Source organism: Euphorbia lathyris, chromosome 8 (genome assembly GCF_963576675.1).
Source record: "Euphorbia lathyris chromosome 8, ddEupLath1.1, whole genome shotgun sequence".
Lineage (NCBI taxonomy): Eukaryota > Viridiplantae > Streptophyta > Magnoliopsida > Malpighiales > Euphorbiaceae > Euphorbia > Euphorbia lathyris.
This window is the reverse complement of record NC_088917.1, coordinates 58271666-58296255: the sequence shown is the minus strand read 5'-3', so window position 1 is coordinate 58296255 and position 24590 is coordinate 58271666. Positions and strand designations below refer to the sequence as shown.

At 37.1% G+C, this 24590-nt stretch overlaps 1 protein-coding gene across 1 annotated transcript; it reads left to right on the top strand.

The window, feature by feature from the left end:
- Positions 1 to 21296: 21296 nt before the first annotated feature.
- Positions 21297 to 24058, top strand: LOC136204081 (peptidyl-prolyl cis-trans isomerase CYP28, chloroplastic). Its single transcript, XM_065995265.1, has 2 exons — positions 21297 to 22068; positions 23719 to 24058. Exons 1-2 carry the CDS (start codon positions 21390 to 21392, stop codon positions 23925 to 23927), a joined length of 888 nt encoding a protein of 295 aa, XP_065851337.1. The 5' UTR covers positions 21297 to 21389; the 3' UTR covers positions 23928 to 24058.
- Positions 24059 to 24590: the final 532 nt, after the last annotated feature.

Genomic DNA, 24590 nt, shown 5'->3' with positions numbered 1-24590 from the left:
AAGTATATTGGGTAGGTAAAAATTTGGTAAAAGTAAAGGTGATATGATGTGGATTTAATTGTACGGGGAAGAGTATGGAGTGTGTAATTTGGATAAAATGGAAGGTGATGTTAGGTTTGTGTAAGGGATAGGTACATATAGGGGTGAAATATAGGTGTTTAGGAGTTATTGAAGGAACAGGAAAAAGTTGAAAAATTGTGCAAAATCGGATCCTAATTCCGTCCTACAGATCGTGTGTCGTGACTGAGATTCATGACTCTCGATCGCTGAAATACGCGAACAAAACTCTGTTTGTGCAAATTTTTGAGTAAATATGTCCTATAAATGAAAACATGTATACCTGAAACTTAAAAGCACAAATGAAAACATTAAATTCAAGGTAAACCAAAGGTAAATTAATCTTCTAAAATATAATGAATGTAAATTCATATAGATATTTAGTCATGCTTAAAATATGAACCTTATACAAAATAAACCATCATTTAAATAATGAAACATTTAACCGTAGGCATTAACCTTATTCTAATTGATACAGGTTTATATGAAAAATTTGTATGTTTTATTTTAATAAGTTCATACTGATATATGCAATAATCAACACAATATAAGTTCATGATTTCATAATTAAATTTAAACTCAATGATTGCATGAAAATGAAAATTTATTAGCATGTGCAATAATTGATAATAATCATAATTTATTAGCCTTAAAGTGATTCATACAGATTCAGGTGTTACCAATGTAAAATCTGAATAGGCATAAATCAGAATGAAAAATTTTGATATATGAAATGAAATGAAGTTGTATTGCATAACACATGTGTACATAAATGAACAAAAACATATGTACAAGAAAGATTAAAAACAAACCTACATACAAAAACAAACAAATGAAAATGAAACAAATCAAATTATTAATCACTTATTTATATTAAATCTGAAACTTTGAAACTTATGTAGATGAATGAAATGATATACAGAGTCATTTTAACATCACATACACATTCATGTTTGAAGGTTATACTGACTCATTTTAATATTATATACAGATCCATTCTAATAACTTGCATAGTTAACATATACTAATAAAAAATAACCAAAGAATCAAAGTTGTATACTATCAAAATTGAAAAATATATGTATAAAACAAAAATTAGAATTATCATATCAAATGAATGTTAATGAATTTGTTCAATATTTATTAATGAGTATACTGTATTAGTATGTAATATATATGAAAAGTCATATTTTCAGAAACAGTTCTGAAATGAATACAGATTCATTAAAAATAATTGCAAATGCATGTTAAAAATTATATTGTTTCATTTAAACTTAAATTCGGATGTATTCGTATAACTTGATTGGTTAATGTATATTTAAGCAAAAAGAATCAAAGAATCAAACTTGATAATTTTATTAAAATTAGAAGACATATAAACTAGTTACAGAAAGAACAAACACAAAAACAAACCTATATACAAACGAAATATAACAAATAGGTTTATAATTTCTTCGTTCTTCATCATGTGTATGAATGGAAAACGGTGCACCATAGCATTCTGATAAATCAGGACGCTTGTTGCGTGCAGCAGTAATCTTCTTGGAAGATTTATGCTTGGTAGTTATGTGTTGGAAATAGGAAAAAGTCTCTGGAACTTTTTGAAAGGTTTGAATAATTGAGAAGAAATCAGAATGGTTTGAAAGAGATGAAAAGTATGGAATCTGATTTTCTCTAATTATTTATAATGATGTTAGGAAGGATTAAAATGTCTGTTGTTGGTTTTGAAAGGAAGAAAAAGTTTCTGTAACTTAATTTTTAAATGTGTGATAACTGAGAAGAAATCAGATTTTGTTTGATAAAGATGAATAGAAAATGTAAGTAACAAAAAAAATCTGATATTTTCCAATTATTTATAATCAATCCAAGACAAATCAATGTGTCTGTTGGGATTAAAAAGGTGTAAATTCACACCATTTGGACATGAAGAAACTTAATTTTTCAAAACTTTCAACAATGGTGCATGAATTTTTAAGGTACAGGTCTGATACACCCGTACCGCGACCGAGAAGTCAGGAGCCGCGGTCGCGGCACGCTAATTTTAATTTTTTTTTTTTTTGAATCGCTGAAGTTACCGAGAATTCTGATCCTCGGCCGAGGATTCTGATCCTCGGTAAGTTCAGAAATTTATTTTTCTTCCTTTTGCTTGGACAAACTTAGAACATGACTTAAATAAATTTTTATTGATTTTAAACTCGAAAAAACTAAAAATTAAAAATCATAAACAAATGTAAATTAAATTTAAAACAAGTAAAGATAAAAATAAAACAACAAACAAGATTAAGGATAAACAACAAAAGGTTTGAAAACTTACCTGAAAATAATTTCAATTTGGAATCAAAAAGTAGAATTGCATCCCAAACTTTGAAATTATTTTTATATTATTTTTTTTCTTTTTGTTTTTCTATTTTTTTTAGCATTTTCTACTTTTTTAGCGCTTTCTTTTTTTTTCCTTCGTCTTCTCAATTTAAGGATCTAATGATTTCGGTTGAATGTCCGAACTTCTGGTTCATCGCATGAAAAAAAACTACGCACATGAACCGAAACTTTCAAAACTATATTAAAAGTATACAATTCCTTCCTGGAGGATAAGGTAATTTCTTCCTACTTCCGGTATTTCTGTTGCGAAGATGTAGGAGTTTAAGGTAGTGATAAAAAGGAAATTATTTGGGTTTAGTGTAGGAATTAAATAAATTTCTTAACAAAGAGATAAGATTTTTGGTGAAGGGTTGAGTTTATAGAAAAGAGGTAAAGGTGTTTGGGAAAAGGTAAATTTTCTGGAAAAGTCATATGTCACGTCTGACATCCTGTTTCAAAAATTTTCTTTCCTCTCTGATGTATCTGCAAGCCGAATTTCTTTTCTATAGACTCCTTCTGTGAATATATTGATGATCAAATCTCCAGTTTATTGTTGAAAAGACTTGGATTTTTTATATCTGCAAACATCTAATTGCAAACGTTAAATATCAACGAGGATTTAGTCCTAGTGACCATCCTCAAAAACAATATAAAAACTATAAAAATAAATAAATAGATGTATAAACCAAAATTCGAAATAAAACACGAAAAACATAAATTTTTGTTAAAAATTTGGCGTTCCCCGGCAACGGCGCCAAAAACTTGTTGAGCGATTTCCACAAGTGCACGGTTTCGCTTGTAGTAATAAAAAGATATCGATCCCACAGAGAACGCTTTTTAACGAAAACTTATATTAATTCAGTTTAAATACAATTTAAGGTTTATAAAATAAATAAACGTTATTTGAAATTGGTTTGGTTTTGAAATTGATTGAACAAGAATTAGGGTAGAATGTGTAGAGTGTTAGAAATGTCTTCTGATTTAGGGATGAATTTACAAAACATGAACATTTGGTTCTTTTTAGAAAAACGATTAAATGTATTCATTTACATTAAGCAAAGAAGTCAACTTTAAACTTTGTACATTATGAAAATGTAATATCATAAGCTCCTTCAATGTATTGGGCTTTGAACTGCTTTCGATCTTAATCCAAAGTATCGTGCCCTAATCAACCTGGTACTAATCTTTAACATTAAAAGTACCAACTCGTTTAGGTTGTTCAACAAAGTTTCCTTGTAATGATTTTGAATTTAACTACGTTTTAATGAAAACACCAGAACTCACTTTAGTGGATTGGTTACCATAAGTGCTACTTAAAAATGAATTGAAGAGAACCAACTTTATTAGATGAAATATGAATTGAAACAAGTTTACAGAGAACAGAAAGCATGGAAACTTTTGGCGATTGCAAGTGAAAGGTTGTCAATTCTTCCCTTGGGCTTCGTTAGAGTTTGTCAGACTCCGGGGCGGATCCTCTACTCAATCTTCTCGTTGTATCTTCGTTATAGGGATACGGACGGCCTCTACCAAAATGTAAACTAATAAGACCGAATCTAAACGCTAATGTGTTTGTAATTATCTTATAAACAATGTGTGTACACCATATTGCTTTTTACAGAATCGAACTCTAATCTCTGACTCATTTCTGAGTCAGAGTTTCTACATAAACTTTGCTCTAATCTAACTCTCTCAATATTACATTACATAACATAACATAACATGTTACATAACATAAAAACAACAACCTTTCTCTCCATATCAACTCTTTATTTATAGATGTTGAAGGGTTGTGATTGAAGTGATGTGTCCGTTGTGAAGAGTTGTATCCATTGGTTAAGAGTCGTGTCTGTTGTGAAGAATTGTGTCTATTATGAAGAATCATGTCCGTTGTGAAAGGACGTCTTTATCCACTTGAACGAACGCGTTTCTTGGATTTTAAACATGTGTTCATTATACTTTGGCAGAATTTCTGCACTTACCGAGAATGGAAATTCTCTGCCGAGGATGGGGGAGCTGACTTTGGTCTTTCACACGAAGGGAAGAAGGTGGCTGGCGAAGCGTTTCGCGGCCGAGGATGCAGGATCCGCGGTCGCGGCACGAAGCTTTTCCGGGCCTTATTCTTTTGTCCTCGTCCTTGATTTGGCGCTTTTGATTTACATCGTCTTTGACTCCTTTTGTAGGGTTTTTCTTCTGTTTTTGAGCTCTTTTCGTTCCTATTTGGATTTTACCAAATATTTAGGTACCTTGCAATAAAGAAAGATATTTGGAAGTAAAAGTACTCTAAATAGATATAAATAACATAAATTCGTAACAATATTGATGTAAATATTAATGATATTTTAGGTATATTTTGGGCTTAACAACCATTCCTCGTGAAGAAAATCCTAAGCAAAGGGGCGGTGAAGCTTACTACTATGGACGGCATGGAGTTCTTCGAACCTACCAATCTGGATAGGCTTAAGAAATACTTTTCGTAAAAAAAAAGGAAAAAAGAAATGAAAATTCCCGATAGGTTGAAAACCCGCAAAGGGCGACCTATGCAACAATAAGGGACATCCCAATGGGTGAAAACCCGAAAGGACACTCATTTGAAAATTCCAGGATAGTGAAAAGAGAGATGAAAAATCGCTGGGATCTGAAAACCGAAAAAGGCGGATCCTGGTAACAGTAGTTATATTTTGAGCAATTATAAAAATAATGTATAAGCGGCTAAGTATTTCTATTGTTTGTAAATAAATAAAGGCATGAATATATTTGAAGAGGATGATTGGAATCATTACAATCTACTGAATGCATTGTATTATGAATCATGAGTTATACATTTCCTACCTCTTTCACATAAAAGCCTACGTCCTATCCACCTCTCTCCCTATATACAAGCTATACATCGGGGTAATACTAATGAAAAACCTACAAATAATAAGCCTAATAAGGGGGAAGATCCTAGTAATCCTCGAAGTCCCTCAGACAAGAAGCCCGCTCCGCAGATAAGGCCTCCTCAGCGATCCGACGACCCTCCTCGGCGGCAAGGCGCCCCGCGGTCTCCACTCACGCCCTCTCCTCTGCAGCAAGATGCCCCTCGGTCTTCGCTCGCATCACCCCGGACCAATGATCATTTCTCTCCCGATAGACCTGGCCGACCCTGGCATCGGCATCCCGCTGCGACTCACTCCTCCTCTGCTCGTTTGCATGGAGATCGCTCTGTAAAAAAAAAAAAAGAACATTGAAACAAGGCAACAACAGAAGTCATACATACATATGTGCATACATTTCACTACACTAAAATAAAATAAGAATACTCACCAGGTGACTAGTACAGCGCAGGTGGAGCCGCTCTCTGAGATAACCGGACAACCCCACGTAGTCAGTGCACGTCTCCCTCGAAGTCTGGAGGGTGTCTGGGGGATCAAACGGTATCCTCGATGTGAAAGCAGGAGGAGCTATCTCAATGCCGGCATAGGCCACTCCGGACTCGTCATAGTGAACTGTCGAGAAGTCCCTCCCAAAGTCGGGGATAGGTATGCCTAAAGGGGGCCACTCCGGCCGGACGATGCCCAAGGACTCGCCCGCATAATAGGAGGGCTCGCCCGCAGGCGTTTGAGCCTGAGCACCATCAAAGAAGTCGGACATCCGAGCACTCCTCAAAGAACCCTCCTGCATATGAAGACACAATGAGAATCCCTAACCACCTCGCAAATAAAGAATGAAAAAGGGTCAAGCACTCACCGAGAGCTCCTCCCTACCAAAAACCGCCGCGACAGCCTCGGCTGAAAACACGTCCGTCCTAGGATCCACCTCCATCGCAACCTCGGGGGCGTCCTCCAGAGTCAACAAGGTCGATAAATAGTGAGCACGACCCCCTGCGTGATCCCACACGTCTCGAGGGGCAAACTGGTGGGTCAGGTCGCGACGAATGTCCGACAGAGGTATGGTCCTCACGGCAAACATGGACACGGGAATCTCGCCAGGTGTCCAGTGCGAGGCGCTAACCCCGGTAATGCCCCGATCGCCCAAGTACCATGCCCGCACGCAGGGGCCTGTAAGTACGCACCGCTGCCCCTGGATGCGGGTAACATACATGTAGTCAGGACCAAAGTCGAGGTCATCCCATCCGAATTGAATCTGAAAACAAAAAAAGAAAAGTCAGGTCTGATCAAACGAAAATCTAGCGTAGTTAGAAGATGTTCACCTGCCCCAAAGTTCGCGAGTCGATCCACGCTAGGAATCGCGCCACTGTCCGCCTCTCCTCGGTGCCTAGATCAAACTCACTCCACCGAGCCATAAGTGGAGGCCTAACCACCCGCGGTCTGCGCCGACGCTCGCATGGAAGGATTCGCCTCTCATAGGCCCAAACTTGCTCGCAGAAACAAAGGTTACTAACAGAAATCGCGAAAAGAATAAAGAAACAAGTTAAGGATGAAAGACGTACCAAGAGAGCAAAGGTGTAACCGCCGAAATCCTTGCGCTTCCGGCAAGTCAGATCCAAAAACTTGTACAGAAAAGCCAAGCCGGCTCCTGCCCAATCATAAGATGACACTGCATCCAAATCACGGAAGGCCTGAATAAGACCCGCATGGATCGTCCCGCTCTTAGTGCGGAAGATCGTCTCGCCCAAGGCATATAGAAGAAAGCTGCGAATGGCCAGATCAGTGTCATCTAGCCCGCAGGAGTCCCTGCGACTCAATAGTCCAGAGGTGGTAATAAACTTTGCCGGGGTGGACTTGACCCCCGTGTAGACTCCTGGTCCAATCAAAGTAGATAACTTGGGGCGGTCGACCCGGGGACGCACCATGTCGAAAAAGAGGGGAACCGGGATACCACTCCCCCGCAATCCGGTCAGCAGGGCAAAGTCACGGGGTGAGATCGTCATCTCCCCAAACGAAAAGTGGAAGGTGTGGGTCGAGTCTACCCATCTCTCACATAAGGCGCGAAGGCCGAATCGATCACACACTCCGTTGGCGTGAGGCAACGCCAGGATAAAAGGCTCAAAGCCCAACTCTCGAACCCGGGCTTTAGCCGCCGGGCTCAACATGGCATACCAGACGTGGATCTCCTCAGTGGTCCCGGAAATACCAATGACCTGGAAGGAACAGAACAGGTAAGTTTAAATCTCGCTCCTAGGCTTGTGTCTAATAAAGGTTTGTTAACCTAGTTGTCCTTTCGGTCATGCTTAAGTCTAACCTAGAGATTCTTTGTCAATTAGGACCGTCATTTGGTGAAATTTTGTTCTTAGGGTCGTTTGTATAAGATTTGACTAGTTCATTATTTTTTGGTGTTCCACTCTCCAGCGAGTTGGCAAAGAGATTGATCCAATTTTAACATTTGATTTGGTCGTTTAGGCTTTTTCTACTATTCACGTGCACTATTCATGTTTTTACTATTCATGTGCACTATTCACGTTTTTATTATTCACGTGCACTATTCACGTTTTTATTATTCACGTGCACTATTCATGTTTTTACTATTCACGTGCACTATTCACGTTTTTACTATTCACGTGCACTATTCACGTTTTTACTGTTGACATGCATTGTTCGTATTTTTACTATTCACATGCATATAATTCACATTCTTTCAAAAGATAAATAAAACATTGCTTGCGTGCATATAAATTCGCGTTTTCTAACTAAAGGTCTTCTAAACAGACTTAGAGGTTAGCATGCAAATCATGTTCAAAGTAGGGCTACTAAAGCCTAGAAGTCTAGTCAAAGGATAAAAGAGTAGAAGGGTACTTACCTGGTTAGAGTGGGTCCGGCTCAGATGTGAAGCAGGATCCTGAAAAGGGGCCACTGTAGTCAGGTTCTCAAAACCCGCATCCATGCCCTTCGTGCCATCGTATTTATCCAAATCCATCACGGGAATGCTCCAAATTAGAAGTTAGAGAGAGAGAAGAGAGAGAAGGTGTGGGGTTGAAATGAAACCCCACCACCTTATATAAGAAAAGGGAATGACATTTCCGTAAATAGCGAAAAAGGTACGATGTGACATAAAGGTAAAAAGTAAATAATTGATTACCAGGTGCACAAACCTCCGATTTGCAGTCCATTTCAGCCTGCGTTTTTGCCAGGCGGTGACCGATAACATCAAGATATGACTCCAGACGGCAGCCAAATTTTACAGAATAGTGGTGCCAGTCAAAATACAGATAACAGTCAACAGAAAAATAATTGTTAGTCTAAATCGTTCCAGACGAAAAGATAAGGACGCTCTTATCAAGCAACTCAAATACCCGAGACGATAGCTCCAGTGAAGACACAGACGACAGCGCTTTAGAATTCAGAATAGTTAGAAAGAACCTTTTGCTATTGAGCCATCTTACCCGCGGTCGTGGACCAGGGTTGCTTTTGAGCCATTTTAGTCGCGGTCGTGGACCAGGGTTGCTTTTGAGCCATCTTACCCGCGGTCGTGGACCAGGGTTGCTTTTGAGCCATTTTACCCGCGGTCGTGGACCAGGGTTGCTTTTGAGCCACTTTACCCGCGGTCGTGGACCAGGGTTGCTTTTGAGCCATCTTACCCGCGGTCGTGGACCAGGGTTGCTTTTGAGCCATTTTACCCGCGGTCGTGGACCAGGGTTGCTTTTGAGCCATTTTACCCGCGGTCGTGGACCAGGGTTGCTTTTGAGCCATTTTACCAGTGGTCGTAGACCAGGGTCGCTTTTGAGCCATTTTACCCGCGGTCATGGACCATGGTTGCTTTTGAGCCATTTTTACCCGTAATCGATTTAGAGACTAGGGTCGCTAGAAAGAGCTTCTTACCCGCAGTCAATTTAGGCTAGGGTCCTTAAGAAGAACATCCGCCAGCAGCCAATTCGAAGGCAAGGACGGAGAGGGTCGAAGACGATGCTGGAGCGCGCAGCGCAGAGATCAGGTATTCTTCCTCCCACTCTTTACGTGTCTTTTACTTTAATATATTTATATTGCATCGCGTTAGCAAAAAACGTTTTCAAAACACACACATCAATGTCAAAATAGGAAAGTAGGGGCAACTGTAGACACCGAGTCGGAGGACCTGTGACGAAAACCTGTAACAAGACGGTCGAAGCGGTTGGTTCCGGAAGTTTTAAAACAAAAATATATAATAAAAAGAGAAGAAGTTAATGGGAGTCGTGGTCGTCAAGTGGACGGCTCACGAGTGCTCAGCGACGTGGTGCGAATGCCTAGCGGCAGCCGACGCGTGTCCGATGACAGTTGGATGCACGCCCGGCAGCGCGGGGCGCACGCTTAACGTCCGCTGGGTGCGCGCGCCTAAAAACGCGGGACGCACGCCCGACGGCCGCTGGGCGCGCACGCCCGGCAGCCTCTAGGCGAGCACCCAACTACGTTGGGCGAACGCCCAACGGGCGTTGGGCAAACGCCCAACTGCGGTGGGCGAACGCCCAACCTTCGTTGGGCGGACGCCCAACGTGGTTGGGCGAACGCCCAACTTTTGTTGGGTGGACGCACAACGCATGTTGGGCGTCGCCCAACTGAACTTGGGCGTTCACCCAACTAGGTTGGGCGTTCGCCCAACCTACTTTGGGCGTCGCCCAACTTTAGCCGGGCGTCGCCCAAAGATTCCGGGATCCGTGCCTATAAAAGGCACGGATCCCCATGCATTTAAGGGGGGGGGAGGATTTTTGGAGCTTTCTCACTCTAGACATTTTTAGAGAGAGAAAGGTAATTTTTTTGGAGAAAATATTTTTTTTCCCAAAAAAAATCCAAATTTTCCAAAGTTCAATATTTTATCGAAAACACAAAAAAACGCCGGAAAATCACGACTCGTGGAATCAAACGACTTCGACTGTCAGATACCGATCTTAAGGTATTATCCGAGGACTAGACTCGTTTTATTTTATTATTTTTCTTTATTTATTTTTATGTTATAGTTTTTTATTTATTTAGTCTTTTATTTATCACGTTTTATTTATTATTCCGTATTTATTTAATTTTCGTCACGTGTTAAATAAACGTTCGGTTTTGTTTTGAAATAAAAAACCTCGTTTTAATATCCCAATACGAACCATGATCCGATTCAAAGGTAGTTCGGGAATTAAAAACGTTGTAATTATAAGTTTTTTTTGAAAATATTTCTAAATAATGTTTTAAAAATAAAACGTCGTTTTAGGGATCTCCGTTATAGACTATGATCCAATTTTGGTAGTTCGGGGACCCGAAACGATAGAATAGATCTAATCTAAAGCTTTTGAACAAATCTGGAAAGTATAGGGACTGCTGTTGATATTCTGCCTTTTCTGTCACTAACGGCAGATTAGCGACGGATTTTCCGTCGGTAATCTGCTGGAATCCGAAAATTCCTCTTTTGACTCTCTTTTCTCACTTCTTTTTGACATTTAAGCTTATATATACATATAGTAAATGGGTTAAACTTATTTTGGGAATACATAGCTATTAATTAGGTGTTATATATTTATTCATCTCACATTTAAGCTTAGTATAGGTTAATTTAGCTTTGAAAGGTAATATATATGTATATATATATAGTTTTTGGATTATTTGGGCTTTGTTAGTTATTACTAGGTGAAGTTATTTTGGGATAAATATTATTTTCTTATTTAGGAGTTTTGTCCTCTATTTTTACATATTTATACTTAGAGTAAAAATGTATTATATTTAGTATTTTCATTATTATTTCTTATATATTCATTACATAGCATATTTTCACTTATCCCTTTAAATCTATAGATATATTCTTATTTTTAGCTAAAATGCATATGTATATGTATATATTCTTTTTCTTATTCTTCAAATGGGCTTCACTTAGTGTGTTTTGGTTTAGTTGAATCATCATTGTGATTATATCTAAGTGAGGAGTAAGTTGAGTGGAAAGGGGGAAATAATCCATAAGAAGAGAATTTAATTTGTTCATTCAAGCTAAAGGTTTTTTTAGAGGTTCCAAATGTAAATAAAAGGTTTTGGTTCTTTACCACTTTTAAATAACTTTCTCAAATGTCATGTTTTAAAACCTTAATCCGTTCCAACGACGGATTAAGCGAACCTTGTACTTAAAATCGCGCTGTTGTAAATAATAGAGTTTTGAATCGTTTTCTTATTCAAATGGATTTGTACAAAAATAATTGGACTTGTATGCCTAATCACGTTTTTGGAGTTAAAGTTTTTATTCCACATTTTCAAACATTCGAGTCGTTCCAACGGCGATTCGATTCGATGTCATGTAAATTAACGGGGTTTTAAAACGTACCTAAATCGTTCCAACGGCGATTAAGGTACGAACCATGTAAATAAACTCGTTTTTGGGGAATGAGATTAGCTTAGAGTTAGTGTATAAAGCATAAATCACACTGTGAATAAATCAATTCTTCCTTCTCCCCCTCTCTCCCCTATGTATTTTGAATTTATGTAAATGGGTGATTCTTTACTAAAATGGCTTTCAATAATATATGCTCAAAACGGTTTTCAAAATGAGAAAGAAAAGGTTTCAAATGAATTTCAAACTTAAAGATATATGCGATTAGTCCGTTATCGCCTAACACGCTGAGTAGGAGGCCGGTGGTTCATAACCGGGCGATGTCGGGGTGCCTAGTAGCCTTTCTCAAGAAAGGAGCTAGCCTTCTCGGCTCGTACCTAAGTTTCCCGAACCCACATCGGTCTCCCACAAGGGATCAGTGTTCATTTTCCCATTCGTGGGTGGCGACTCTTCCATACTCCGAGCTCCGGTCCTGCCGAGCAGCTTGATTCCACGATTGGTTGCTTTCGGCGCCAATCACCGCTTACGTCACCATGAGGTGTCCACCCCCCGGTCCGCCCGGGCGAGGCCGTTCGGCACCTTGTCTAACAACGATATGGCAGAATTTAATGAGAGAGGATATAATAGTGATGAGTTGCATAGTTTGAAGGGCTCTGATGATGAAGGTCCACACTATACGGACTTCAATAAGAATACTGGTTCTGTCAATCCCGAGCTATGTGTAGGTATGAGGTTTACTAATGTGCGTGTGTTTAGGAAGCCTCTGAAGGATTGGTCAATCAAGAATGGCTATGACTACATCTTCATGAATAACAATCAATAGAAGGTGACAGTTAGGTGCAAGTATAAATGTGAATTCAAAGTGCATGCTTCTAAGCTACGTGGATATGACACATTTCAAGTGAAGACATTTCAGCCAGTCCATCAGTGTCCTAGGGATAACAAAAACAGGCTTATAGGTTCTTCTTACATTGCAGAGAAATACCTTGAGGACTTGAGGGACAATCCCAGTTATGATGTTGATGCGCTCGGTAATAAGGTGCAAAGGGAATTGGGATCTGAGGTGTCTGCAGCAAAGTGTTACAGAGCAAGAAACCTTGCAAAGAAGTTAGTTGATGGAGCTGCAATGGAGCAATACAGGAGATTGTTTGATTATGGTGCAACAATAGAGAAACAGATGCCTGGTAGCAGGGTAAGATTTAAAACTGAGCTTGAGTTGATTCCTGGAGTAGAGTATAGGTTCTGTGTGAAGCACATGTATGACAACATGAAGCTCATATTTAAAGGACTAGAGTACAAGAAGCTGTTGTGGGATGCTGCTAAAGCTGGGACTGTTAGGCTGTGGGAACACTATATGGACAAGCTTAAGGTATTTGATGAAGCAGTATGGACATGGGTGATGGAGAAAGATCCCAAGACATGGGTCAGGTGCTTTTTCTCAGTTGAAAATAAATCCGATGCTATGCAAAACAATATGAGTGAGTGCTTCAATGCTTATATTAAGAAGAGTAGGGATAAACCTGTCGTTAGTTTGTCACATCCGTGTCCCTAATTTTAGTTATTACACCCTAATATAAGGTTATATTATAGTTATTTATTGATTGAAGAGTTAATTGGGTATTGTGGATATAGTTTGGAGGCCAATTTCATGATTTTAGAAGAAATTAAAAGTTTAGGGTAAGTTTTAAAAGAAATAAAAAATTATAGGGGTTACAATGGATAATATCCATCATTGGGGCTCTAAATTGCATCATTCAAGAAGCCAATTTCGGTCAAACAATGAGGGAAAAATCAGATTTCAGATTTTGCTCTCCATCTCCATCTTCCTCACTCAAATTCTTAACTATACCCATCTTCAATGCTCATTTGATATCTAGAGATCTAACCGTCCGATTGAGCCGAAATTTTTACAGTAGGTTCTAGACATCCTAATATACATTGTGGTCGGTGTGATTTGGATTTGGAGATGTGTAGAAAGAGTTCGGCCTAAACAGATTCTAAGGCGAATTTGGTGTTTCTTTAGAGTTTTCTTCAAATTATGGCTAAAGTAAGTAATTATCAACTACCCTTTTAAGTTTTTATGTATATATATGTATATATAACTCTATATTTTTCAGAAAATTTAATTTTTGTGGTGATTTTTGACATGCATTTGATTAATTGGAGTTTCTATGGATTAGTTTTTAACATGAGCTTAAAGTTAAGTTCAAAGTAATTATATATGTATTTGCATTTTAATTTTAACCTATAATATATATTAATGTATACATGATTTGTGTTTTGTTTTGATGAACTTGATATATTTGATTAATATTTGTGTAAGATTTGATATTTTGAAGAGTAGAATTTAAAGAAAAGAGTTTTGAGAAACTTTATTGAAATTGCTTTATGTACAAAAGTATATGTCTATATATTAAGTGATTTTCAATAAATTTATTTCTCAAAGTAAATTTTAGTTTTAATTAAAGATTGTTAAAATAGTAGCTTTGATGAAATTATGGTTTATTGAAATAAAGTATATATATGATGATTTTATGTCTTTAGTTTTAAGAAATTGAAGTTATTATTGATAAATATATTTTGAACTTATTTATTGGTGATTTTAGTTCAATAATGAAGTATGATTTAATATTTTGGAAATTGATTGAGTAAAGATATTGAGAAAACTTTATGATGTTGATTTATGAGTTTTATATATATATGTTTACATATATATATATATATTTCTGATTTTAAATTATATTATGAAATTATAAGATTTTTAGTATCCATCAAGAGTAATCTGGATAGGTGGTTATTATTAAAGTCCGTATTTAGTGAGAAATACGGCCTGTGTACACAGTTGAAAGACCTATCGGGTATGGCAAAGAAGTGTTGAGTAAGACCATGCGGGCTAGGCAAATTATGAGATATCTCGATTCTATTATATTGTGGGGATTGATACATACGGGGATTATCTCTCGGATGGATACGATTTGCGAAATATTTATTGATATACGATTTGTGAAGTAATTATTGATATACGATTTGTGAGGTATCTATTGAGATACAGTTGGTGGTGCTTTTATTAAGATACGGTTTATGAAGTATTTATCGATATACGAAGTATTTATCGAAATACGATTTATGAAGTAACTATTGATTTACGGTTGAACACAAGTTTTATGTTAAGTGTTTTAATACATTGATTTATGTTTTGACTATGTGTGGTATTTCGAGAAATGATAGCAAACTTATGATATTTTAAAGTGCATATTTGGTTAAAAGTACTACTTTGAGTATTTTATTATGGTTTAATCCATAAAGTGTTCATTTTTAAGAATATGAATTTTATATGATGCATTTTGAAAATTAAACTATATATATATATATATAGCTATTTTGAGTATAAGTACTTTATGTAGTTGATAATTGCTTACTGAGATTTCTGTCTCACCGTTTTTAAATGTTTTAATGTTTTAGGCGAGAAAGAGCAAGGTATAGGAGAAGTCACTGGTTGATAAACAAGGTTGAAGTATCAAGTCATCATTTTTGTCATTAGTTAGGACAATTATCTTTGCAGTAATTTGGAGATTTGATTATGTTGGTGGCACTTAAATGTAATAGAAATATGTATATAGTCTAAATGTACTTGAGAGGAATTCTGGAAAAGTTTGAAATTTATAATATTTGGATATTTTGGAGACTTATAGGTATTGATTCTGATCTTTCTATTTCACGCCCGATGCCGATTGAGGTCGTTTAGGGTCGGGTGTGACATAGTTGCTTTGAGTGGATTAGGAAGAAAATGATGAAGAGAATTCATGTGAATGCTGAAGGTATGAAGAAATATAGGGGTGATATTTGTCCTTACTATCAAGAGAAGCTGGAGAAGCTCAAATTGAGTGCTAGAGGTTGTATCGCGACTCCTGCTGGCCAGAAGCTTTATTCTGTTGATTATGGGGATTACACAAGTGTTGTTAATTTGCAAGATAGGACATGTAGCTGTAGGATGTGGGATATTAGTGGTATCCCTTGCAAACATGCAATATCCGCTATTTTCAGGAATAGGGAGATGCCTGGGATATATGTGCATGAGTACTTCTCCAAAGCTGTTTACTTAAGTGTATACAGTCATATAATGTCACCAATACCAAGCAAAGAGGAATGGGAGAAAACAGATCTTCCAGATATCCACCCATGGGTTGTGAAAAAACCTGCAGGAAGGCCTAAGAAGAAAAGAACTAGGCGGTCCGATGAACCGACAAATCCATACAAGGTAACAAGAGCAGGAGGAATTGTCATATGTGGGAATTGCAAGAAAGAAGGGCATAATGTTAGAGGTTGTACCGCGTCTGTTACAGGCGAAACCGGCTGGCAAAGGAGGATGAGAAGAGCCAAAAACAAAGAATTGAATGTCCAGGTAAGGTTATATCGGGTAGACATGGTCATTTGTTTACATTATCTAACTTTTTGATCTAATGATGTAGTTTTCATGTTTTTTATAGTCCTCACCCCCTAGACTGGCTGGAAGACCAAAGAAGAACGCTCGTACATCTGCACCATCATCTCGGCCTTCATCATCTGCATTGCCAAGAAGGCGTGTAAGAACACCATTGTCACAGCTACAACCAGCCTCAACTCCACTCTCTACAAGCATACATGCAGTTTCAAGTTCGCAACCCCAACCTATGGCGAGTTCACAGCCTATGGCGAGTTCACAGCCTCCTAGGGCAAGTAGGATGACACTCGAAGATATCTTGCGGAGGTTGAAAAGATGAGATTGGGATTAGATGTTTTTGTGGGTATAAAGTACCCTGAAGTGCACTGTTTGGATGCTTATAGTATGTTAGATGTTTTTTTGTGGGTCTGAAGTACCCAGCAGTACCCTGTTTATGTGGCTAGCGGGTCTGAAGTACCCTATTTTTGGATGCTTATAGTACAATTTATGTGGCTAGCGGGTCTGAAGTACCCTTTTTTTGTGTATGTAATTACAGGTTTAGTTAAGACGTTGGAACGATGTTGACTTAACTGCTTTTGTAATGCATCTTCTATGTTGATTTACTGATTGTGTAATGCATCTTCTATTACAGGTTTTGTGTCAATTACATGTTTCTATAATGCTTACAATTTTGTGTCAATTTTGTGTCAATTACAGGTTTCTACAATACAATTATGTGTCCATTTTTTGTCAATTATTGTGTCAATTTTGTGACCACCAAGTACAACCTTCGCTTCATTGCAAATACATAATTATTGTGCTTACTAATGTCACCAATATCAACCCTAAACCATACCTAAAGAACCTACTTCAGTTTACCAAATACCTTTACATAATGCTAACCAACAGATTAAGCAAACATTCCCATTTTGTGTCATCAAGAACAACATGAAACTTAAGCAATTCATATCACAAAATACCAATACCAATTCATACCACAAAATACCATTTCATGCCAATTGGTATCACAGAATACCAAATGCATACCAAAAAATCCAAGAACAATTCAGGGTGCCAAAGACTTCCTATCATTATTCCCTAAATCCAACCAATACATCTCTAACCCTATTATGACAATAACCAAGCAAACTACATTTCCTATACAGCAGTTCCATGTCCATCTTCTTCCTTGCCTCTGACTCTGCACCGTGAGTTCTTTTTCTGCCACCATCTTTTTAGCAAACTCAACTCCAACTCCAACTCTTCAATCCTTTTCTGAGCAATGGAAATACCTTGTTCGTATATCTTTCTCTCCTCCTTCAATGCTAATAACACCATCTTTCCCCTCCTACATGGTAATTCATCTATCCATTCAAAAAAAAATTGAAGCCCTTCACCTCCTTAAAACGCCCACAACCAAAAAACTGCATGCCCATGTTCCCCGGCGTCTTAGCTGTTCATAGTGGTGAAATGAATCCGCAATTGCATCTCAGAGGTCCTGGTAATTCTTCTTGACTTCCCTGCACCCACGAATTTGAGGATGTTCGACTCATCCTACCACAACGCGTTCGGGATTACAATATAGTGGACGGAGATTTCCGATTCGTGCCAGAAAGGGGAGTGTTGGGTATCCAATTAAGGAATTAGGGTTTGCAATTTTGGGAGAGGATAATCGAATTAGGGAAAGGGGGAGAAGAATGGGGGTTGCGATTTTGGGGATTTCATTTTAGGGTTTAAATATCAAATATTTTAATTTAATTCCTGTTTTGCCCTTGGTCAAAATTTGGGTCAAAGTGCCACGTCATCAAAAATAACGGAGTGAGTGAAAAAATATGTTCTTTGCTAACGGCGTTTAGCACAGACCTCTGTTTGTAAAAAAAAAAATACCACAGGTTCGAGTTCGCAAAAAGTGTATACCACAGGCGTTTTTTTGTACTTATCCCTATTATTTATTATATTATATATTATTTATAATTTATCATTCTTTATATATAATTCATTATTATTTACATATATTTTTATATATTATTTATAATTTAACATTCTTTATATATAATTAATTATTAATTATTATAATTCATCATTATTTATTATACTTATAATGATTTATATATAATGTATAGTTTATTATATATTATATATATAATTTATTATAATTTATTATTTATTATTATTTATATATAATTTATGCATTAAAAAAAGAAATGCTCTTATTCGTCTTTTTGCACAAACCGTTATTATCAATCAGCTAATTTTTACCAAACAGGTCTACACAAACAGCTAGTCAAATCAGCTAGTCAAAACAGCTAATGTAATCAGCTAACAGCTAACAGCTAATGTAATTAGCTAACAACTAACAGCTAATTCCCAAACAGGGTCATTATCTGATTTGTATTTCAAACAATTGAAAATACGATTTCTTTCCTTTATTTATAATATTTAATATTATAAATATTAGTTTTTAATTTATATTTCAACATATTGCAATATAATTTCCTATTAGATAATTCCTCTTTTATTATTCATTTTACTAGGCTTATGCTTAACTAGATTTAAATCCGATTAAACTCTAGTTCACGTAAAGCCGATTTATTACTGATATATTTCTGCTTGAATGTATATAGCTATTATATGCATTCAAAGCTATCCTGAATGTGCATTCCAATCAGACTTTCTACGTATGTGATTTTATAGGTCTATATAATCCTAGTAGTGGGTCTGAAAGATGCTTTTGCACTACAAATCATAAGCGGATTCTAACAAGTCATTATGACAATCCCAATTAAATAGATATCTCATATTAAAATATCGAGAACCTAATAGTAACCTTAAGTGATCCCTACTATTTGATATCAAGTCCAACATGAGGCATGACATTGTCACCCGTATCTAGTGCTTGGACATTTCATGATCTCTAAGAGGACTAATAAGATCGAATAAGTAATAACTCGGGTTGTCTCATTCGGGTGTGGTCAAATACTTATTAGCTTCACCCATCAATTGGTCGATGATATCCACTCTCCCGTAGGAGAGTAGCAATCCCTACACTCCACTCATGGCTCCTAAGCAGTGGCGGAACCAGAGTCGAACATAACCCGGGTCTCAAATATTGAACAACAAAATTTTTGATAAAGTAATATATGTGAAAAAAAATTCCATTCTTAGAATAAGATATCTGAAAAATTACCAACGAAATACAATTTATATCAGAATTAAATACAATTTACAATTACATATGCTAATATCAAATGATTAGTCATTATCTAAGACGTTTCTTATGATGATTTAAACTTGAACATAAGTAAACTTTATTTGTAGACAGATTAACAAAACAATCGTAATTTTTACTTTCTTTCTCTTTCTTTTCTTGCCATGACATGAAAAATTCAAATGCTTCTTCTGAATTCTGATATACTATATTTCTATTGATTTTAAAAATTACAATAAAGTTCAAAAATCTTAATTTGATTAACTTTAAGGCAAAATACTTGATTTATATAAAAAAAGTTGTTTAGGCCTTCAACTAAGCAAAAACACTAACAACATTCAATTAGGAAAACACACCAAAAAAAAATTAAGCCTTCAATTAAGGCTTTTATTACGCTTTCAATTAAGTAAAAACGCCAATAACATTAAAATTCAATCAAGCCTTCATATTCAATGAAGTTTTTATCAGCAGAAAACAACTATGTCTTGCCTTCTTATTCAATTGATATTGCTAACATGTCTGACCTCCAGAGTTGATATCTGTTTTCGTCGAAGAAAAGAGAAGGTTGTGGTGGTGGAAGGAGCGGCATCGGCAGTGGAGGCAACTGGCAGTCAGTGGAGTGTCGGGAGAGAAGAGCTCTCTCTCCTCCGATTTCCCTCTCGCGATATCGCAGATAACTCGATTGAAAAATTAGGGATTTGTTTGCAAGGAATAACAGGTAGTGTATTTTGTTGCTGCAATTCCCACTTAATCAAGCGACATCGTTTTGCTCATTAAGTAAAACGACGTCGTTTTCGTCTAGAGAATACAAAAATGATAAAACAGACCCTCTAAACTTCATCTTCTACAAACAGCAACTTCAATGGAGGGGGCTAGGGTTTACTAGTTTTAAACTTCAATGGTGAAAAAATATTTTTTCAGCAACTTCCGCCTAGCTAGCTGGCGGGCTCCAGCCCTGACAAGCCCTCCTCATTCTGCCACTGCTCCTAAGCGTGAGTTAGAGCATACCCAACTAAATCCATACTTGGCACCTAGTCATAGGCCCGTTAGGTGAATGATCTAAGTATAATGCGTCTCGTGTAGGCCCCATAGTAACTTTGGGTCTAAGGACTTAACTATGAGTATAACATGAGAAACACATATGACATTGTTACCATGTGGTGTTCTCATAGCAGATCGATTTAGTGCTTACTGTTTCATAAGCCCTTATGCCCCTGACCAACATCTAATGTCCATGACAAGTGAAACACCATCAATATCCAAGCCACATACTAGTCTTTAGTTCGTCATTGTTCCCATGACAGTAATAAACTATGGATGTTTTAGAATAGTATCTTATTACCTCATGGTTTCACTTGTCCGAGTCTTTAACCCATCCAATATGAGCAGATAGCTAATCTCGAATACTATATAAGGTTGATTTGCACAAGTAAATTAATAGTATAGATTATTGTCTTATGATTAAGAGCATTGTCAAGATTATAATGTCTCTGACTAACACATACACAAATATATCCTTGAAATTATAACTCTTGGCAATAAAAAAATAAAATAAAATAAAGTTTGGGATTGGGTATGTCAAGTGCAATATCGATGCAACTATTTTCGGTTCCTCTAGCAAGTTCAGTGCTTGAGCTGTTATCTAGGACCATGAGGATTCTGTAAAGACCTCTTTTAGTTCACTATCTAACAGAATCATTTTGCTGAAGATGGATGATGCTCTTACCCTCAGAAATTATATGCAGTGAAGTCTTCTTTCTTATGTTTTATGGTATTCTTTTTAAAATAGATGCGAAAAGTGTGACTAATAGTATTTCTAAGATTCAACAAGATTTGATGGAATATGGTTATGTTATCAAAGATATTAGAAGTTTACCCTAAATTTTTCATTTGGTTTACTAGCCCTAAGTTTATCGAAAGTGGTTTATGTAATGTAAGTATTTTGTTTGGCTTCTTGATATAGTTTTCTTTTGTTTAAAAAAGAAAAGGAAAGAAAAGCCAAAAAAAAAAAAGTAAATCATTGATACTTGCAGTTCCACGTCATTTTATCTCATCCACACCGATGAAAATGTAGACCCCATTTTCTTTCACAGCTCTTCCCGTCTCTCTTCCTTCCTCAATGAATCATGTCCATCCACTTCCATGGCTTCACCTGCAACCCCTCCACCGCCGCCGTCTCTTCTTCCGCTCCACCTCCACCTCCACCACCACTCCTCTCCTCATCTCCTCTCCGCTGCTCCCTCCATCACTCGCCGTTCCCTACTCCTCTCCACTTCCCTCTCTTCTCTCTCACCTCTTCCCACACCACTTAACACTACCATAACCGACCGTGTTTTCATGGACTTCTCCCTCTGCCCCAATTACTTCCGCTCCGACCGCACTCTCTCCGATAACATTTCCACACTATGTATTGAATCTGCTCCTCTCGGCCGCGTCGTCCTCGGCCTTTACGGCCATCTTGTCCCCATCACTGTCTCCAATTTCAAGACCATGTGCACTTCCTCCTCCTATAAGAACACACTCGTTCATAAAGTCTTCCCCGGCCAATTTTTTCTTGCTGGCCGCCAAGGGAGGAGGGATAAGGGAGAGGTTAGACCGCCGGTGGACTTGATGCGAAACACAGAGACTGTTGATCCTAAGGCCTTCAAGCTACTGCATTCAAGGCCAGGCCTTGTTTCGTTGAATTTATCGGAAAATGATGATGAGGATGATATTAAGCTTGATCCAGATTACAGGAATGTGGAGTTCTTGATAACTACTGGCCCTGGTCCTTGTCCAGATTTGGATAGCAAGAACATTGTGTTTGGCATTGTGCTTGAAGGTGAGTTTAAGTGCTTGTTTTCTTTTCCTCTTTGTGTTTGGGTAAAGCTTTTAAATTCATGAGTTAAGCTGATTATATCCTAATTGTTTCATAGATAGTGTTGATTGATAAAAGCACATTGGATGCCGAATTCCTACTTATGTATGTTGTTAAGCAAAATAATCGAATAAAATTTGAGAATCCACTGGAAATTTATGGAAGCATGGTTGCTTCTGAACCTGTAACTCACTTTGGGAATGATCTGTGTGTTGTTACTGTTATGCTTAAAGGTGATGTGTTATGCATTATAATTTTGTAGTTATTAAAATCAAGTATTTGATCAACCCAAGGCCTAAGTTACAGGGGACCCCAATTTAGGAAGAAATGAAGAAAAATTACAGACAGCAAATTCCATCTTTAAATGTAAAATTTCCTTTGGAAATTGTGATGGATTTTGTACTGAGGGCCAAAATCTGCAACCGAATTGCCCGTTGCTGATGCTTAGTTCCCAAAAAAAAATCAGTAATTTTTAACACTTTGTCCATTTACTTCCCTGACTGTTTTGTTCTGGCTCCGGCACTAGATCAACCGATAATAAGTCTATGAATATTCATTATTGCTAGTCATGCTTTTGAGGACCCAGATGTAGATATTCTAGTTTGGACTCAGATGGAACAGACAAGTTCTGAAAATTGTATGCATGTATATGTCTTTTATTTTATGACAGACAGCTCATGTTAATCTTTCTAATATGTCAATGTTTGTGTCTCTGACTATACCAAATCCTCTCCTTCAACACTATCATTTTGTTAGTCCAATATCCCATGCCATTTGTCAACTTCATGTGAACGGATGAGTTATTGAGCTTTTGTATTTTTGGGGTGAATTCTCTCAAAATACATACTTATCAGTTATGCTAGATCCTTCAAACTTGCTAAGAATAGAGCAGGGCTCTCTGTTCGTCCGTTTGTTGGATTACAAAACTGAGAGATGCGATCTTAAACAGTATCATGAATTGCATCACTGGGCTTGAAAAATAGATCGCTTATATTCTTTTATTCCCACTTCAAAGATTGAAGCCATCATCAACTGCCCATTTAGGAATTTGAGCTGCAATGTCACTAAGGCACCCTTCATGTCTTATAATGAGTTAATGCAAATACCAAGTAACATGTGGTTCTGCTGAACTTTGTCATGGTTTAAGCCATTTTGTGCAGTCATTAGAACTTAACCACCATAGCATAAACATCATGTCTAAAGTGAAATTTGGACTACCATTAGTAATCATGATCTCATATGCTACTTACCAAGGGTTTAGAGGGTTAACGGCGCCCAAATATTGCACATTCATTGGAACATTTTAATCCCAGGATTTTAAAGTTAAGTTTCACTGTTTGAAGATCTCCTCAAATGTAGTTACCATTGAACTTGGTAAAAGTAGGGAGTACCTTGTTCTCTTCTTATAAAAGTGTAATTGCACAAATATGACTTGTAATCAACTCTATTTTTAGCATTGTTGTCAAGTGAGATTGTTTCGGTGATGATTGGGTTTTGGATTCCAGCATAACAACACGAGGAAAGTATTCATTGTTTTTGCTAAAAATGTAGCTTGACCCAGCTTAGCAGGTGATTTCTGGCCTCTAAATACCTATTATTTGGATTTGGTGGCAGGATTGGATGTTGTGACAACCATAGCTTCCATCCCAACATACAAACCATCAGAAAAAATTCGACAATTCAATGATCTGGCAGAGTTTCTTGGAGATGAAAGAGCGCAAAATGCCCGTGCAATGTGGAACAAGCCTCTGAAAACTGTTTATATAAGTAACTGTGGGGAGCTCAAAGTGACAAAGCCATCACTTTCTCCAACCCTACCTTAACTCTATTTTTTGTTCATTCTTTGAGATACTACTTCCATGTGTTATTCGACTGTTTTCATTTGTTTATTTGTAACTAAGGAAGAATGAAAAATAGATACCACAGTTGAATCAATTTCATGATCAATTACATACATGTAATGTACTTCTCTATGAGATTTTATTCTTTTTTGGAGGTGTGCTAATGATGGGTTGAAGGCACAATGAAGATCTGCACAAGCACTGCATCCTTCCCTTATGATTAGGGTTTTTCTGGGACGTTATTGTTGTTGATATTGGATTCTTCCGAGTAAGCTCATTAGGAAGTCTCTTCTTTTTTCCATGTCACTTGGAAGACCCTTAATTCATATTTGGACACGTGTAAAATAGTGGGACCTTTTATAATAAGTGTGGATCCGTATTACATATGTCAAAATATATATGAAAGGTCTTCCGTTTGACATGGAGAACCGGGTGCTTCTAATAATTTCCTCAAGATTGATGTGTTTTGCCTCTTTGTTTTAGACATTTAAATTTTAGGAAAAACTACAAAATTATATATATGTTTGTTGTTTGTTCGATTTGTGAACGTAGACTTGTGATTTATAAGTCCGCGATTTCTGTAGTTTGTAAATTTAAACGTTTCGTTAAAATTGTTGAAGTGATTATTTATCTAAAAATGAGCGA